Source organism: Schistocerca nitens, chromosome 9, assembly GCF_023898315.1.
Source record: "Schistocerca nitens isolate TAMUIC-IGC-003100 chromosome 9, iqSchNite1.1, whole genome shotgun sequence".
NCBI lineage: Eukaryota > Metazoa > Arthropoda > Insecta > Orthoptera > Acrididae > Schistocerca > Schistocerca nitens.
Genome location: NC_064622.1, coordinates 215,609,599 through 215,629,129, shown reverse-complemented (window position 1 = coordinate 215,629,129; position 19,531 = coordinate 215,609,599). Strand labels below are relative to the sequence as shown.

Below are 19,531 nucleotides of genomic sequence, written 5' to 3'. Positions count from 1 at the left end.
CCTTCTCATCCTGTCTGGTAAATTTCCCCTGATGTGGTGTGCTGGGTGACTTTGCCGAGCTCTATGTCTCTTTCTCAGCCTCCCAAATTCCTTTTCCTTCACCCCTCTTCCTTCCCCTTCAATCCTTCTGTAAGAAGGAGCCACTGGCTTTGAAAGCTTACATAAGGAAAGCTTACAAAAGGAAAGCTTTTCCTTATGTGTAAGTTGTCCTGCTGTCTCTTGGTAAGTAAATTTTTTTATCTATCCAATTACATTATAAAGTTCTTATTTTTTTTTTTCAGACAACAATATTTTCCTCTTCAGAGGAATTCCATTTGGCAGTTATATACTGGTGGAATCATCATTCCCAGTTCAGTAGCAATGCTCAATGGCTTCAACTGGAAGCACCTTTAACATGTCTGTCAGATTCTTTTGAATGTTCTTGAGAGTCCCAAAGTGACGTCCTTTTAAGACACTTTTCAATTTCGGGAAAAGAAAAAAGTCACAAGAACTCTCAGATCAGGTGAATATGGGCACTGTGGAACAATGAGAAAGCCTTTTGAGGCCAAAAATTCTGTGATCGAAGTGGTCATGTGACATGGTGCATTGTGTTCAATGTCCAGTCTCACTTCATTCACCCTTTTCCTGAGCATTTCATGTCATCTTTATAAAACATTTGATTGACAGTTTGTCATGGAAGAACAAATTATTTATACATGATACCCCTACTGTCAAAAAAGTAAATCAGCATTTGTATTTTCGGTCAAGATGCCTAAGTGTACCACTCCCCATTTTACTGCTTTGTCTCAGGATCATACTAAAAAGTTCAGGATTCATCTCATGTGATGACTGTATGGAGCTGAAATTTGGGCAGAGCATCTGGAAGGGACAAACACAGCAGTCTACACAAGTAGAACAACACAGCATTCCCAAATCGCTCGTACTGTTATCAGTCTCATTACTTTCCTTATACCTTGTAGAGTACATGAATCACTGAGTACTTGCAATTCAGTTATGAAAATAGTCTAGAAACACATGTTGAATGCAGTAACTAACATCCAACTTGTGTGGATCAGGTTGCACTGTATGTACTGCACACACAGCCACTCCACAACAAGGCATCAGATCACAGAATTATAAAATAATTAGTACAATATATACAACAGCAGAGAAAAAAGTCACTTGCTAAAAACACTGTCCCAGTAGAAAGATTCTGTGGCATGCAAACCTACCTGCAGAGCTTCAATAGTCTCATACGACTTGCTTTTTTCTCTAGAAGATGCATCCCTCTGTTTCGTGAGCCTCTGTGCTTCATTCTGTTTTTCTCGGAGCTGTGTGAGGGCCTCAGCATGTTCTCTTTCGAGTTCCTTGCGTTTGTCAGCTGCCTCTCGCATTTGCTAAAAAAAGTTATACATATGGCTTCTTCAGTAGTACATTCACAGTAATCAGGACTAGTTTTTATTAGTACTGAGGTATACTGGTATAAAAAGCATAGAATTTGTGTTAAAAAAAGATGAAAGACAAAAACTGAACATATGACAAAAATGAATGCTGAAATGTGTAACAAATATAAACTATGCAAGTACTAATTTACAGTGCTCCGCATAAAGATATTGGTGAAATTGTAGCTCAAAATTCCTTATTCAATGACTCTTCTTACTTTGCAGTAACAGAACATCATAAATTAGTGGCTTGTTCTGTGCACTGCCACATACAGGATGACAATTACTGAACTAGATGAAAGAACAAAAGACGTAAATTAGTTACAAACTATAGCATGTACATACTTTATTCAACATGGAAACGTCACTACATATATTTGGATTTAGGTTATGACATGTTTGATATGCCTGCCAATATTGGTGCAGACAAATAGCAAAACTTTGCATGACACGGTGAAGTGATGGAACATCAATCCTGTCGATGACCTTCTGAATGGCTGTTTTCAGCTCAGCAATGGTTTTGGGGTTATGCTGTACACCTTGTCTTTAATACAGCCTCACAAAAAGGAGTCACATGTGTTCAGATCCGGAGAATATGGCAGCAAATCAAGGCCCATGCCAGTGGCCTCTGGGTACCACAGAGCCAGAATGTAGTCCCCAAAGGGCTTCTCCAGGACATCAAACACTCCCCTGCTTCGATGGCATCGAGCTCCATCTTACATGAACCACATCTTGTCGAAATCAGGGTCACTTTGGATAATGAGGATGAAATCATCTTCCAAAATCTTAATGTACCATTTGGTAATCACTGTGCCATCAAGGAATATCACATTACACATCACACAGTCACCCATTGAGGTTGAAGAGACCCATTAAAATGAAAGTGGGCTTACTGCGCATACTAATTCCCATCATGCCCCGTGGCCAACCGTGCAGTCTGAACATCCTAAGGCAAACCGCTCAAAAGTTATGATGATTTTATTTAATATAATTCAGTAATTGTCACCCTGTATTATAATGTGGGCAGTTTAAGCAAGTGCCTTAGCATTATGTCTGACAAGTATGAGTAAGATCTGGGGAGAGACAAGAAATGTTTCACAGTATCACTCTGTACTGGTGCAGACTCAACAACAGCTATAGGAAGTAGTAACATGCAAATTCTTTTGCATATGGTATTTCTGTACATGACAAAATGTGTGCAATATCAGTGAGATAAAAGTCAACATGAGGAATAAAAGCAATGTTTTTCTTCTTTCTTCTAATAAAATTATGCTATTCATAAAAATGTGTAATTGATCTTCAACACATTTTTTATATTCCCTCTACTCAATGTGTCTTCTATTTTCTTTATATTTCCAATGTCATTTCCAATAGCAGTAACAAGTATTTTGATATTATTAAAGCAAGAGATTAAAATTATAATAATAACATTTTACATAGGGAAATAATATGAGAAGTTCTTTGTTTGTAAACTGCAACACGTAACTGTTGTTTTCTCCTAAACATACAAAAAGCTTAAACTGAATAACATTGTGTCCAACCTTTTAATATTTCAACTAACATATTACAAAGAAAGTATATGATCTTTGTTTTGTGTGACACTGAGTCACAATTTACTTTTATATGCATCATGTACAAGGCCATATTTCTGTATATTTTTTTGTGACTTGGCCATGACTGCAAGTATTAATTCTACAAGTATCTAAGTTTTACAGCTTTAATGAATATGGATATTTATTTATTTTTGTCACTTCCGCACATTTCTTGGTGTTATCTGAGCCAAACCAAAATGGTCACCAACATGTAATTATTAGAAAAATTAGAGAACCTTTCAAACAAAACAAAAGACTGCTGAAACCAAAAGTGAACAGCAGTGGGTTTATAATATGTAGTGAGGTTATGGCAGTTTCCAAGTGTAAAATAATCTGATTGAGGGTAAGCATCAGATATGTGTCAGAGATGGTAATCAGGTATGTTTAAACACCATCTGCCTCACAAGCTATAGTGGCGGAACACTAAAAAGAAGACTTGGAGACTATTGTGAGTAAGTTTCCTGATCAGGAATAGAATAGGATAGAAATTTATTGTCTCATAAAACAAAGTTTCAAGTAACTGACTTACTGTACACCAAAAACTCATCAGATCACAAAAAGTGGTTTACAGTTTTCCTTAAATATCATTAATATGATATACTTACTGGATACGAAATTGGTACATTTTTAAAATTACAAACTTTAAGGTGAAGTATCTGATTTCCGCTCCTCAAATTCTCAGTTCATCATCCACGAACTCTTCAACTGAACAGTAACATTTCTGTACCAATTTGTCTTGTAATTCTTTTTACTGATTCTAGATTAATATTGAGAAAATCTTTTCCTTTTACTTTGTTGTAAATTTCACACCCATATACTGTATACCTTGAGCTTATCATTTCAAATGATTATAATTCGTAAGATAGTCTAATTTGCCGGCTAAAGAACAGTAGAGTCATGCAATTAACACTAGTTCCAGAGACAGGGATTCATGCGAGACTCCTCTGAAATATTTTTTCTGAAAAATATTTCAAGCAATAATTATAGAACCAACTAGGGAGGGCAACATCTTAGACTTTCTAATAGGTAACAGACACAAACTTCCAAAACAGTTAACATAGAGGAGGGAAACAGTGACCATACTCATGATCATGAGGGATGAGAGAGAGCCACCATGGTTCAATAGCTGTGTTAGAAAATTTCTGTGAAAGCAAAGAATGCATCTCAACAAATCTGACCAAAATACTCAGGACGTTTTGCTATCACTTCCATCATTTGACCATCGGGCAGACTCACATATGCACGACATAGAAATAAGCATACCTGTCGTAGAGAAGCAACGTAAAGATTTGAAAACAAATAAATCATCAGGTCTAGATAGAGTCCCAGATTGATTTTACACAGAGTACTCTACGGCACTGATCCCTTACCTAGCTTGCATTTATTGTGAATCTCTAGCCCAGCATAAAGCGTCAAGCGACTGAAAAAAAGTGCCGGTGACTGCAGTATATTAGAAAGGTAAAAGAACAGACCCACAAAATTACAGACCAATATTCTTAACTTCTGTTTTCTGTAGAATCCATGAACACATTTTCAGTTTGAATATAATAAACTTGCCTGAAATTAAACAGCTTATGTCCACGAATCAGCATGGTTTTAGATAGTATCACTCACGCAAGACCCACTTTGCCTTTTTGTCACATGATATACTGAGAACTATGGATGAAGAGCAATAGGCAGATTCCACATTTCTAGATTTCTGGAAAGCATTTGACACAGTGCTCCATTGCAGACTGTTAATGAAGGTACAAGAATATGGAATAAGTTCACAGATATGTGAGTGGCTTGGAGACTTCTTAAATAATAAAACACAGTATGTTGTCATCAATGTCTAGTGTTTATCAGAGACAAGGGTATTATCAGGAGTGCCCCAGGGAAGTGTGATAAGACTTCTGCTGTTCTCTACATAAATAAAGGATTTGGCGGAAAGGATGGGCAGCAGTCTGCAGTTATTTGCTGATGATTTCATGGTGTCCGGTAAGGTGTCGAAGTTAACTGACTGTAGGACAATACAAGATGACTTAGATAAAATTTCCAGTTGGCGTGATGAATGGCAGCTAGCCCTAAATGTGGAAAGATATAAGTTAATGCAGATGAGTAGGAAGATCAAACCCATAATGTTCTGATACAGTATTGCTAGTGTCCAACTTGACACGGTGAAATCATTTAAATATCTGGGCATAACGCTCCAAGGCAATACAAGGTGGAATGAGCATGTCAGAACTGTGGTAGGGAAGGCAAATAGTTGACTTCAGTTTGGTGTGGTGGTCTTCAGTCCAGAGAATGGTTTGATGCAGCTCTCCATGCTACTCAATCCTGTAGAAGCTTCTTCATCTCCAAGTACCTACTGCAACCTATATCCTTCTGAATCTGCTTAGTGTATTCATCTCTTGGTCTCCCTCTACGATTTTTACCCTCCATGCAGCCTTCCAGTACTAAATTGGCGATCCCTTGATGCCTCAGAACATGTCCTACCAACCGATCCCTTCTTCTAGTCAAGTTGTGCCACAAACTCCTCTTCTCCCCAATTCTATTCAATACCTCCTCATTAGTTATGTGATCTACCCATCTAATCTTCAGCATTCTTCTGTACCACCACATTTCGAAAGCTTCTATTCTCTTCTTGTCTAAACTATTTATCGCCCATGTTTCACTTCCATACATGACTACACTCCATACAAATACTTTCAGAAATGACTTCCTGACACTTAAATCAATACTCGATGTTAACAAATCTCTCTTCTTCAGAAATGCTTTCCTTGCCATTGCCAGTCTACATTTTATATCCTCTCTACTTCGACCAGCATCAGTGATTTTGCTCCCCAAATAGCAAAACTCCTTTACTACTTTAAGTGTCTCATTTCCTAATCTAATTCCAGCAGAATTACCCGACTTAATTCAACTACATTCCATTATCCTCATTTGCGTTTGTTGATGTTCATCTTACACCCTCCTTTCAAGACACTTTCCATTCTGTTCAAGTGCTCTTCCAAGTCCTTTGCTGTCTCTGACAGAAATACAATGTCAACGGCGAACCTCAAAGTTTTTATTTCTTCTCCATGGATTTTAATACCTACTCCAAATTTTTCTTTTGTTTCCTTTACTGCTTGCTCAATATACAGATTGAAAAGCATCGGGGAGAGGCTACAACCCTGTCTCACTCCTTTCCCAACCACTGCTTCCCTTTCATGTCCCTCAACTCTTATAACTGCCATCTGGTTTCTGTACAAATTGTAAATAACCTTTCGTTCCCTGTATTTCACCCTTGCCACCTTCAGAATTTGAAAGACAGTATTCCAGTCAACATTGTCAAAAGTTTTCTCTAAGTCTACAAATGCTAGAAACGTAGGTTTGCCTTTCCTTAATCTATCTTGTAAGATAAGTCGTAGGGTCAGTATTGCCTCACGTGTTCCAGCTTTTCTATGGAATCCCAACTGATCTTCCCTGAGGTCAGCTTCTACCTGCTTTTCCAGTCGTCCGTAAAGAATTCATGTTAGTATTTTGCAGCCATGACTTATTAAACTGATACTTCAGTAATTTTCACACCTGTAAAAACCTGCTTTCTTTGGGATTGGAATTATTATATTCTCCTTGTCTCATACATCTTGCTCACCAGATGGAAGAGTTTTGTCATGGCTGTCTCTCCCAATGCTATCAGTAGCTCTAAAGGAATGTTGTCTACTCCCGGGGCCTTGTTTCGACTTAGGTCTTTCAGTGGTCCGTCAAACTCTTCATGCAATATCATATCTCCCATTTCATCTTCATCTATGTCCTCTTCCATTTCCATAATATTGCCCTCAAGTATATCACCCTTGTATAAACCTTCTATATACTCCTTCCACCTTTCTACCTTCCCTTCTTTGCTTAGAACTGGTTTTCCATCTGAGCTGTTGATATTCATACAGGTGGTTCTCTTTTCTGCAACGATCTCTTTAATTTTCCTGTAGGCAGTATGTATCTTACCCCTAGTGATATATGCCTCTACACCCTTATATTTGTCCTCTAGCCATCCCTGCTTAGCTATTTTGCACTTCTTGTAAATCTCATTTTTGAGACGTTTGTATTCCTTTTTGCCCGTTTCATTTACTGCGTTTTTATATTTTCTCCTTTCATCAATTAAATTCACTATCTTTTCTGTTACCCATGGATCTCTACTAGCCCTCGTCTTTTTACCTATTTGATTGTCTGCTGCCTTCACTATTTCATCTCTCAAAACTACCCATTCTACTTCTACTGTATTTCTTTCCCCTGTATTTGTCAATTGTTCCCTAAAGCTCTCTCTGGAACTCCTTACAATCTCTGGTTCTTTTAGTTTATCCAGGTCCCGTCTCCTAAAATTGCAACCTTTTTGCAGTTTCTTCAGTTTTAATCTACAGCTCATAACCAACAGATTGTGGTCAGAGTCTACATCTGCCCCTGGAAATGTCTTACAATTTAAAACCTGGTTCCCAAATCTCTGTCTTACCATTATGTAATCTATCTACAACCTTCCAGCGTCTCCAGCCCTCTTCTGTTTATGTAACCTTCTATCATGATTCTTAAACCAAGTGTTAGCTATGATTAAGTTATGCTCTGTGCAAAATCAAAATTCTACCAGGCGGCTTCCTCTTTCATTCCTTACCCCATTCCATATTCTCCTATTACTTTTCCTTCTCTTCCTTTTCCTATTACAGAATTCCACTCCCCCATGACTATTAAATTTTTGTCTCCCTTCAGTATCTGAATAATGTCTTTTATATCATCACACATTTCTTCAATCTCTTTGCATATGCGAAGTTAGATGGCATATAAACGTATACTACTGTGGTGGGCGTGGGCTTCATGCCTATCTTGGCTACAATAATGTGTTCATTATGCTGTTCGTAGTAAGCTTACCCATGCTCCTATTTTTTTTAATCATTATTAAACCTACTCCTGCATTACCCCTATTTGATTTTGTAATTGTAACCCTACATTCACCTGACCAGAAGTCTTGTTCCTCCTGCCACCAAACTTCATTAATTCCCACTATATCTAACTTTAACCTACCCATTTCCCATTTTAAATTTTCTAACCTACCTGCCCAATTAAGGGATCTGACATTCCACACTCCAATCAGTAGAATGACAGTTTTGTTTCTCCTGATAACGACATCCTCCTGAATAGTCCCTGCCCGGAGATCCAAATGGGGGACTATGCTGCATGCCCTTGGAAAAAACTACAGCTGCAGTTTCCCCTTGCTTTCAGCTGTTCGCAGTACCATCACAGCAAGGCTGTTTTGGTTAATGTTAGAATGCCAGATTGGTCAATCATCCAGACTGTTGGCCCTGCAACCACTGAAAGGCAGCTGCCCCTCTTCAGGCCCCTCTTCTGGCCTCTCAACAGATACCCCTCCATTGTGGTTGCACCTGCGGTATGGCTATATATATCGCTGAGGCACGCAAACCTCCCCACCAACGGTAAGGTCCATGGTCCATGGGGACTTCGGTTTACTGGGAGAATTTCAGGAAAGAATGGCTCAAATGTAAAGTACTGCTCGAGTAAGATACAAGAAATTAGGGCTCATATGGAGGCATAAAGGCAGTTATTTTTCTCTTGCTCTATTTGCAAGTGGAACAGGATGGTAAATGACAATGAATTGTATATGGTTCCCTCCAATACGCACCTTACAGTGGCTTGCAAAGTATCGATGTAGATGTATATTACGTGAAGTCAGTAAGTAAATCGGAAGAATCTATTTAGTCCCTCAGTGATAACATTGGTACCAAAATGGAAGATGACAGAGTGAAGAACATAATACTGAATTCAGTTTTCTGCAATTGTTTTACAGCAGTAGATCATAATATGATTATTCCTTTTACCTCATTGCACAAATGCTGAAATGTCAGGTAAGTCAGCAGGGTATAGAAAAATCAAGGAATAGAAAATCAACTAAAATTGTTTAAAGTGGAAAACATCAGGACCTGAAGAGATACATGTAAAATTGTTAACATATTATGTGAAAGAATTTGCTCCTACATCTTGCTCACCAGATGGTAGAGTTTTGTCAGGACTGGCTCTCCCAAGGCTGTCAGTAGTTCTAATGGAATGTTGTCTACTCCCGGGGCTTTGTTTCGACTTAGGTCTTTCAGTGCTCTGTCAAACTCTTCACGCAGTATCATATCTCCCACTTCATCTTCATCTACCTCCTCTTCCATTTCCATAATATTGTCCTCAAGAACATCGCCCCTGTATAGACCCTCTATATACTCCTTCCACCTTTCTGCCTTCCCTTCTTTGCTTAGAACTGGGTTTCCATCTCAGCTCTTGATATTCATGCAAGTGGTTCTCTTTTCTCCAAAAGTCTCTTTAATTTTCCTGTAGGCAGTATCTATCTTACCCCTCATGAGATAAGCCTCTACATCCTTACATTTGTCCTCTAGCCATCCCTGCTTAGCCATTTTGCACTTCCTGTCGATCTCATTTTTGAGGCGTTTGTATTCCTTTTTGCCTGCTTCATTTACTGCATTTTTTATATTTTCTCTTTTCATCAATTAAATTCAGTATCTCTTCTGTTACCCAAGGATTTCTACTAGCCCTCGTCTTTTTACCTACTTGATCCTCTGCTCCCTTCACTATTTCATTCCTCAGAGCTACCCATTCTTCTTCTACTGAATTTCTTTCCCCCATTGCTGTCAATTGTTCCCTTATGCTCTCCGTGAACCTCTGTACCACCTCTGGTTATTTCAGTTTATCCAGGTCCCATCTCCTTAATTTCCCACATTTTTGCAGTTTCTTCAGTTTTAATCTACAGTTCATAACCAATAGATTGTGGTCAGAGTCCACATCTGCCCCTGGAAATGTCTTACAATTTAAAATCTGGTTCCTAAATCTCTGTCTTACCATTATATAATCTATCTGAAACCTTTCAGTATCTCCAGGGTTCTTCCACGTATACAACCTTCTTTCATGATTCTTGAAACAAGTGTTAGCTATGATTAAGTTATGCTCTGTGCAAAATTCTACCAGGCGGCTTCCTCTTTCATTTCTTAGCCCCAATCCACATTCACCTACTAAGTTTCCTTCTCTTCCATTTCCTACTTTCGAATTCCAGTCACCCATGATTATTAAATTTTCATCTCCCTTCACTACCTGAATATTTTTTTTATCTCATCATACATATCATCAACTTCTTCATCATCTGCAGAGCTAGCTGGCATATAAACTTGTACTACTGTAGTAGGTGTGGGCTTTGTGTCTATCTTGGCCACAATAATGCGTTCACTATGCTGTTCATAGTAGCTTACCTGCACTCCTATTTTTTTATTCATTATTAAACCAACTCCTGCATTACCCCTATTTGATTTTGTATTTATAACCCTGTATTCACCTGACCAAAAGTCTTGTTCCCCCTGCCACCGAACTTCACTAATTCCCACTATATCTAACTTTAACCTATCCATTTCCCTTTCTAAATTTTCTAACCTACCTGCCCAATTAGGGGATCTGACATTCCACGCTCCAATCCGTAGAATGCCAGTTTTCTTTCTCCTGATAACGGTGTCCTCTTGAGTAGTCCCCGCCCGGAGATCCGAATGAGGGACTATTTTACCTCCGGACTATTCTACCCAAGAGGACGCCATCATCATTTAACCATACAGTAAAGCTGAGACAGGCGAAATTCCCTCAGACTCCAAGAAGAATATAATAATTCCAATCCCAAAGAAAGCAGGTGTTGACAGATGTGAAAATTACCGAACTATCAGTTTAATAAGTCCCAGCTGCAAAATACTAACGCAAATTCTTTACAGACGATTGGAAAAACTGGTAGAAGCCGACCTGGGGGAAGATCAGTTTGGATTCCATAGAAATGTTGGAACACGTGAGGCAATACTGACCCTACGACTTATCTTAGAAGAAAGATTAAGGAAAGGCAAACCTACGTTTCTAGCATTTGTAGACTTAGAGAAAGCTTTGGACAATGTTGACTGGAATACTCTCTTTCAAATTCTCAAGGTGGCACGGGTAAAATACAGAGAGCGAAAGGCTATTTACAATTTGTACAGAAAACAGATGGCAGTTATAAGAGTTGAGGGACATGAAAGGGAAGCAGTGGTTGGGAAGGGAGTGAGACAGGGTTGTAGCCTCTCCCCGATGCTTTTCAATCTGTATATTGAGCAAGCAGTAAAGGAAACAAAAGAAAAATTTGGAGTAGGTATTAAAATCCATGGAGAAGAAATAAAAACTTTGAGGTTCGCCGTTGACATTGTATTTCTGTCAGAGACAGCAAAGGACTTGGAAGAGCAGTTGAACGGAATGGAAAGTGTCTTGAAAGGAGGGTATAAGATAAACATCAACAAAAGCAAAATGAGGATAATGGAATGTAGTCAAATTAAATCGGGTGATGCTGAGGGGATTAGATTAGGAAATGAGACACTTAAAGTAGTAAAGGAGTTTTGCTATTTAGGGAGCAAAATAACTGATGATGGTCGAAGTAGAGAGGATATAAAATGTAGACTGGCAATGGTAAGGAAAGCGTTTCTGAAGAAGAGAAATTTTTTAACATCGAGTATAGTAAGTGTCAGGAAGTCGTTTCTGAAAGTATTTGTATGGAGTGTAGCCATGTATGGAAGTGAAACATGGACGACAACCAGTTTGGACAAGAAGAGAATAGAAGCTTTTGAAATGTGGTGCTACAGAAGAATGCTGAAGATAAGGTGGGTAGATCATGTAACTAATGAGGAGGTATTGAATAGGATTTGTGAGAAGAGAAGTTTGTGGCACAACTTGACTAGAAGAAGGGATCTGTTGGTAGGACATGTTTTGAGGCATCAAGGGATCACAAATTTAGCATTGGAGGGCAGCGTGGAGGGTAAAAATCGTAGAGGGAGACCAAGAGATGAATACACTAAGCAGATTCAGAAGGATGTAGGCTGCAGTAGGTACTGGGCGATGAAGAGTCTTGCACAGGATAGAGTAGCAAGGAGAGCTGCATCAAACCAGTCTCAGGGCTGAAGACCACATCAACAACAACAACTAGCTGCATCTCATCATAATTATCTCATTGGAGCAATAAAAGTACCAAAAAATTTGGGAAAAAACTGCTTATCTGTGCCTATCTGCAACTCAGCGTCTTCGCTATAATGTGAGTAGCAGCTTTCCTTCTCATAATACTGTTACATTCCATCTGGGGAAAAACTGCATGTTATTCTCATTTTCAGAAAGTCACCAAACAGATGCACTTAATTATAGTCCTATAATGTTGTGATTAATCTGATTTGGAATTACAGAATATGTTTTATGCTCACACAATATGAACTTTTTGAAGAATAAAATCTCCTCTATAAAAATCAAAATGTATTTCTCATTCAGAGATCTTGTGAAACTCTACTCGCTCTGTTTATTCATGAGATCCAGACCACCACAGACAACACTGCCCAAGTCAATGCTGTCTTTCAGATCAGATAGCCTCCAGTACAGTTAGGCATTGTCAACTGGGGAATGAAGTACGAGTTTTGCAAGTATCAGACCAGATCTGTGACTGAATTTAAGCAGATAGAACTCAACCTGTTGTTCTAAAAGCTGAGAGATTACAGTGGAAACACCTACCTCTGTTTTGACCCATCTCAAAAATTTCTCATTGTAAATTCAGAATGGAGAACAAGGTTTCAAGGCATTTCAAGCCAAGCTATGGTTTATTTAGGAACTTCCATGTTGGGGTTTCAATAAATTATGGAATTCTAGTGAGGAGTATTGAATGAGAGCACCTGGAAGCTGGGATTAGAAGACTAATTTGGTGGTCCTCTTTAGAAAGACTGCAGAAAGGGACATTTCTACACCTATATGGGACAGAGGCATTTACAGATGGAAATACCTGAAAAGTAAGTTGATGATGCAGAAACCATATTTGAAGAGAAGTTCTGCATTCCTGAGCTTTAACAGTAGCCAGATTAAACTCATGATAAGTTTCATGACTGCTCATGTGAACTTTAAGATAACTATATACACACAGTTTAATTGCTGCAACTGAATATTTCTGATGGGTATGATTAGAAATTTCACTGCTGTGCATCAGACATTCTGTAGGTTATGGCAGAATATATGCTCTGTCAAGCACTTACTTTTTCTATAGAAAAGCCAATTATGTGTGAAATTGCTCAAGAACACACTTTGCACTTTTCTGTAAGACTAATTAATGCCATCGTTATTCCATAAATTGTACTCTATGAAAGAACTAAAACAAGTATGACATGTCAACCTTGAAACATGGTCTTTTTGTAGCACATGTTACCCTTTAAGATATATCAAACACAAATGTGCCAGTAAATTTTAACTAATGGCATAAATGGCTGGTCGTTTGGGCCCAAATTTTTTTCTAAGTGCCTAGTTCAGAATGTTAAGTCTCTTTAAGATATATCAAACACCAATGTGCCAGTAAAATTTTAAGTAATGGCATAAAGGGCTGGTCTTTTGAGCATGAAATTTTTTTTCTAAGTGGCTGGTCCTGAATATTAAGTTTTGAATGACAGTCTACTGCTCCATGGTTTAAGACATTCATTGCATATTCTCACATGTAACATAATTCTTCTAGCGTAAAAGGAAATTTACTTTGAAAGTAAGCCTTCTCAAACCACCATTCGCAATATTTTTCCACAACCTGTTAGCAATGTAAACAGTTGGTATGTCACACTCATCGAAACAAGGCCCAGCAGAAACACGCATTGAAAGCAGTTCTCACTAGTCAAAACTGCAAAAATTTCACTGAAAACTAAAACAATGAAAAATTCCTGGAATTCTAAAAATTCCCTGATTTTTTACCCAGATTTCTTCCAGATGAAAATCATCCCAGGGTGTATACACCCTGTGAGAGGCTTTGGTAAGGGCCTATGGATTTCAGTAGGGACTGGAGGTTATGTTGGACCTCCAGGATAGGATCACTCAGGCAGAGCTTGCAGGTGGAGAAATCAGACAGTTGGTGGAGGCCTTCCATCAGGTAGCCACTGCTAATCATCATGACAGTGAAGCGCTGCAGGGAGGATAATTAGGTATGGATCTGATTTCAGGTTGTTTAGGGCTGCCTTTTCTTCTGCCAAAAGGCTAGAGTTCTGAGACAGGAACCTGGGGAAGGATGGTGAGGCAAAGTTGGAGGCAAGGAATTCCTGGAAGCTGACATGGGGGTGGGTAGGTAGGAGAGGGCAGGGTCACTGTTGGCCCTCAACACCTTTTCTCCCCTCCACTTCACCTCATTCTGGATACACCTTATCAACTATATCATGATCCACAACTCTTATTGCTTTGAAGGGAAGGTTTATAAGCAAATCCACATCACAGCCATGGGCACACTCCTATATCGACCTGTTTATGTGCCATCCATAACAAACCTCCCTATCTCCCGAAACTCCCAATCCCTCGTCTGGTTCAAGTTCATAGATGATATCGTGATCTGGACTCATGGTCAAGACACCCTATGCATATTCCTTCACAACCTCACCAACTTTCCCCCATCCACTTCACCCAGTCCTCCTCTACCCAACATGTCACTTTTCTGGACCTCCACCTCTCTGATGGCTCCATCCACACCTCTGTCCACATTAAAACTTCTAAACACCAACTGTACCTGCATTTCTACAGCTACCATCCATTCCACACCACAGTGTAACCATCCGTGGATGATGTATTTGCAGTAAAAATAACTCCCTTGCCCAGTATGCTTTAGGCTTTACAAAGGCCTTCACAGAAAGGCAATACCCTCCACACCTAGTTCACAAACATATTTCCTGTGTAATATCCTCACACACCCCCAAACTTCCCAGAATCAGCTACAAATGAACACCCTGGACTGAAACAACTGAACCATATCCTTTGTAATGGCCAGGGCTTTGATTACCTCTCATCCTGCCCTGAAATGAGGGACATCCTACCCAAGATCCTTCTCACCCCTCCCAACATACAACATCCTCATTCATCCCTATGCCACTCCCATATCACATCCCTGTGGCAGAGCAAGGTGCAAGAGCTGCCCAATCCCTCCTACTTCAGTCCAGTCACATGCTTATCCTACCCAAAAAGAGGCCAGGCCACCTGTGAAAGTACCCATGTCATACACCAACTCTGCTGTAAACACTAGACAGCTTTTTATGTTGGTATTACTTCCAATCAGCTGTCCATCAGGATGAATGACAACTCCCAAACTGCCACCATGAACAAAGTTGAACACCTGATGGCACAACATGCAGATGAGCACAACTTGGTCATTGTCAATGGCTGCCTCTCAAACCAAGCCATCTGTGTCCTTCCCTTCACCGTGAGCTTCTCAGAACTATGCAGATCGGAGTTATCCTTACAACTTGTCCTCCACTGCCGTAATGACCCCAGCCTCAATCTTTGGCAACCAACTGTCCCCACATCTCTTTCTCCTTCCTCTGTCCTATCACCCCCTCCCAACTGATGTCCCCATGTCCTTGTGTGCTGTTTCCCACTGGTCGCTACAATTGTGCCAGCCCATATACATGCCACCTCTCCCTCCCATACTCCTAACTGACAAACCAACTGCCTCACTCCAAGCTGCAAGCCACGCACCCCCAGTCCCTCCCCATTTTACTCTAGCTAGTTAAAGTATAGCTCTGAAAGACAGCAAGGGTTTTTTTCCAACAACTTAATTCTCCTGATTTTCAGTGATTGGTCTCCTTCAGTCCAAAAATATTTACTTTCTACAAGAATTTTCCAACAACATTTAAGGAAATTTACTTAATCCATAAGAGAAGTGGGCTAAAGAACACACTTCTGAGCCATTCTTACCAATTGCTCATCAGTCTGGAACCCTGTAAGGCTGAATTAACAAAAAAGATACTGAATATCCATCACAGGATTGTTAAGTAATTAAAAGTGTTTTGAAGACAGTCACCAACTCCAATGACAGAAATTACTAGAGAGGCTTTCTGCACTCATAGCAAGTTTTACTGTAGAAATACTGAGAGTGTAAATTCCAGTAATAGCTGGGCTACATATTACATCTCCCACCTTCATGTCTGAACATCACATCAAGAAAATGAGAGAAATTAGAGCTTGTATAGAGACCTTCCAACATTTTTAATTCTCATGCACTATTTGTCAATGGAAACGGAGAAATGGGGAGAAATGAGAATTGTATCATAAATACCCTCCACCATTGATAGTAAGGTGATTCACAGAGTACAGATGAGAATCAAGATATAGAAGAATTACTCAAAAAATCCTATAAGACTATTCTGATACTGACCACATTCACAAAACAATAGCCAGTTACTAATTCTATGCATAGCAGACGGAGCTTTTCATTTGAGTTATTCACAAACTATTTATGTTTCTATAAAAATGTAACATTTGCCATGCTGTTGTTCACAGATATTTTTACATGACTGACTCCAAGCATCACTTGTCGATATCAGCACTGATAATTTTTTGAAAGATGTTTAAATGGAATGAAAACAAGAGTCTCTATAAATTATGCAATGGATGTTAACTGAGTTTTCATAGCCAGACAAAGAGTGGGAAATGGACAAATAGGGTATCAATTGATCAGTATAAGGTTTAGTTTTGCAAAAAGGAAAAAAAGAAAAAAGGTTTAATTGCTTGAAAGAAATCAGGTAATTAAGGAAAACTTAATCAGTAACTTGAGGAAAAATTGAAATATTTCAAAGACACCTGCTGCTAACTTTGCAAATGAAATGTCCAAAAGGTCATCTCCCCAAGGCCTAGCTATTTTGGACATAATACGTCACATGTCTGTGATATTTAACTGTCAAAAAGGCTTCCTTCTACTCAAGTACTAAATTTAGGATATTTTGAGAACTGAAGACTCTAGGAAAGCAAATGTGTCAAAAAATTCATGCTTTCTCATCAAAACTTGAAAATAAAAAATTAAATATTGGTCAAATGTTCTGTGAAATGGTTTGCCTAAAACCAAGAAATAAAATAGATCAGAAACACACCTGTCGTGCCTGTGGACGTTGTTCAAAATTATGTACAAATGATGTGCTGATTGAAAATTTAAAGTTCACTGTTTAATTTAGAATCTTAGAATTTTAAAGAGTACTAAAGAATATCTGTCTGGTGGATTAAATCAAACAATGGAAAATCCAGGATGGAATGCAACAATATTATGAAAGGGGAAGTTGCTACTCATAATACAGTGGAGATACTGAGTCACAGATAGGCGCAACAAAAAAAAACTGTCACAAATAAGCTTTCAGCTAGTAAGGCCTTCATCAAAAACAGACAGCAGACACAATCAAACACTCATGCAAATGCAACTCACACACACGTGACTGCTGTCTCTGGCAACTTAAGCTACACTGCGAGCAGCAGCACCAGTGTATGCAGTGTATGATGGGGGGGGGGGGGGGGTGGCGACTGGGTAGTAGTCAGGAGGAGGGTGGGGCAGGAAGAGGGAGGGATACTAGGGTAGGGGTGGCAGACAGTGAAGTGGAGAGATGGGGAGGGGGGAGGGGTGTACTGGAAAAGGAGAGAAGTGGAAAGACTAGGTGCGATGGTGGAATGAGGGCTGTGTAATGCTGGAATGGGAACAGGGAAGGGGTTGGGTGGGTGACGAAAATTCGTTAGTCATTGTCCATTCCAGCACTACATAACCCTCATTCCACTACCATCACACCCTGTCTCTTTCCTTCTCTCCTTTTCCGCTACCCCTCTCCCCTTCCCCATCTCTCCCCTGCCCTCTGCCTAAACTCCTGATTGCACATAGCTGTCCTACCCTCTCTCCACCCTGTCCCTGTACCCTCCCCAGTAGCACTTCACCGTCTACCATCCCAACCCTGCTATCTGTCCTCCTCCCCACCCCAGTCTCCTCCTTACTCCCACACTGTCGGCACTCTCATCATGCACTGCTTCTGCTGCTGCTCACGGTGTGGTTTAAGTTGCCAGAGACTGCAGTGTGAGCATTTGTGTGTGTGTGTGTGTGTGTGTGTGTGTGTGTGTGTGCTTGTGTCTGTTGTCTATTTTTGACTAAGGCCTTACTGGCCAAGAGCTTATTTGCAACCGTATTTTTGTTGTGCCTATCTGCAACTCAGCATCTCCACTTTATGGTGAGTACCAACTTCCCTTTCACAAATTGTCTGGTGGATTATTGAGACTGTGCATTGTTCAGTGGTGTGGACTTGATATATAACTATAGTCTTTGCTTGAAGGTGTAAAAAAGTGGCAACAATTTATGAGTCCCAAAAAGTTTTCTATAGTGAATCCTTGAAGTATCAGGAAAGCAAACGTGCATTGTCAAGTTGCAGCTCATGTGTCGTACATAATTTTTTGCATCAGTCAAAGGCACATCAAATGTTTTTATAATATATTTTATTTCTTTCTTTTAGACAAATTATTTCAGAAAACATTTGGCCTTTTGTTAATACTTTTTATAGTTATCACATCTGCAAGAACTAAAATCAGCAAATATTTATTACTAACACATTCATTAAATTAAGCCATCATGTTTATTTCAGTTTTCCCATTTCCCTGCAATGTGGAAATGGACCAAGCTTGCCTCTGTTTCTCTATCTTGTTCTTCGGCATTCCTGGAAGACACTGAACGGATGATGTAAATAACTATGCGATTTGATACAAAAATCAGTCCTTTAAACTTTAACAACAGAGTTTTGCACAAAGACAATTTTTTTCCCCGAAGTTTTATAAATCTTTGTAATCCTATGTTTCGCCTGATAGATCATTCAGATTATCAGAAAAAATATATAAATTTATATTTGTAGAGCAAATTTACCTTAAGAATAGACTCCAGAGTGTCCCCAGGCTTGCTGGCCGAGGCCAGACCTGGGAGGCTGCGACCATCGCTGGCATTCACCTGCAGGTAGAAATGAAATGTGCATTTTACTAGAAAATAAAAATTTACCTATTCTTATTGTTTGTTTTAAATGTGCACAAAGGTCTGATAAGTTTTCTATTCACTTTTTATTTATGTTCAGCAGCAAGGAATTAACTCTTGTGACTGAATTCTTCTCACTAACTTCAGTATCTTATAACTTTGCATGTTGGGATTTGTACCAACAAACATTTAAGACTGAATGTTAATTCATTTCCTGTATAGTTCAGAGTATGGTACAAATATTTCAATTACTTCCCATTTCTGCTGTTTTCATAACAACCTTCACTACCAATGGTTGATCATATTTCAGGTGATTTACTAGCACTGTAATTACTTTCAAATATTAGATAACATTGTCACAATGTATATTTCCAGACAAGCTTACATATACCTCCTTGTAAGAACAGTAATAAGACACAAGTTAATTTAAATAACTACCAGCTAATTTTGCTGCTAACTGTTTCCTATGCTGTCAGAGAAAGTTATATATTCAAGAATGGTCTTTTTTGTAGACAAGGTCAGTTATGCTAACCAAACAACATAATATTAAAGTGACAAAACACTTACCACATCAATAACAGAATACTGATTGTGAAAATTAAAAGTTAAAGAATGTGCATGATGAACTGGCCATGTGCTCTACCCTGGCTAAACATTACCTTATAGATTCATTCAACTGCATATACCAGCTCTAA

The 19,531-nt window shown here is 39.1% G+C and overlaps 1 protein-coding gene across 1 annotated transcript in view; it reads right to left on the bottom strand.

The window, feature by feature from the left end:
- The window catches only part of LOC126204133 (RIMS-binding protein 2-like), a 1,140,279-nt gene that overhangs the window by 630,081 nt on the left and 490,667 nt on the right, over positions 1–19,531 (bottom strand). The window contains exons 4-5 of the mRNA XM_049938546.1: positions 18,735–18,815; positions 1,212–1,376 (exon numbers count right to left, since the gene is read on the bottom strand). Of these exons, the coding sequence (XP_049794503.1) occupies positions 1,212–1,373 (162 nt within the window). The 5' untranslated portion in view covers positions 1,374–1,376; positions 18,735–18,815. The remainder of the gene's footprint in view (positions 1–1,211; positions 1,377–18,734; positions 18,816–19,531) is intronic.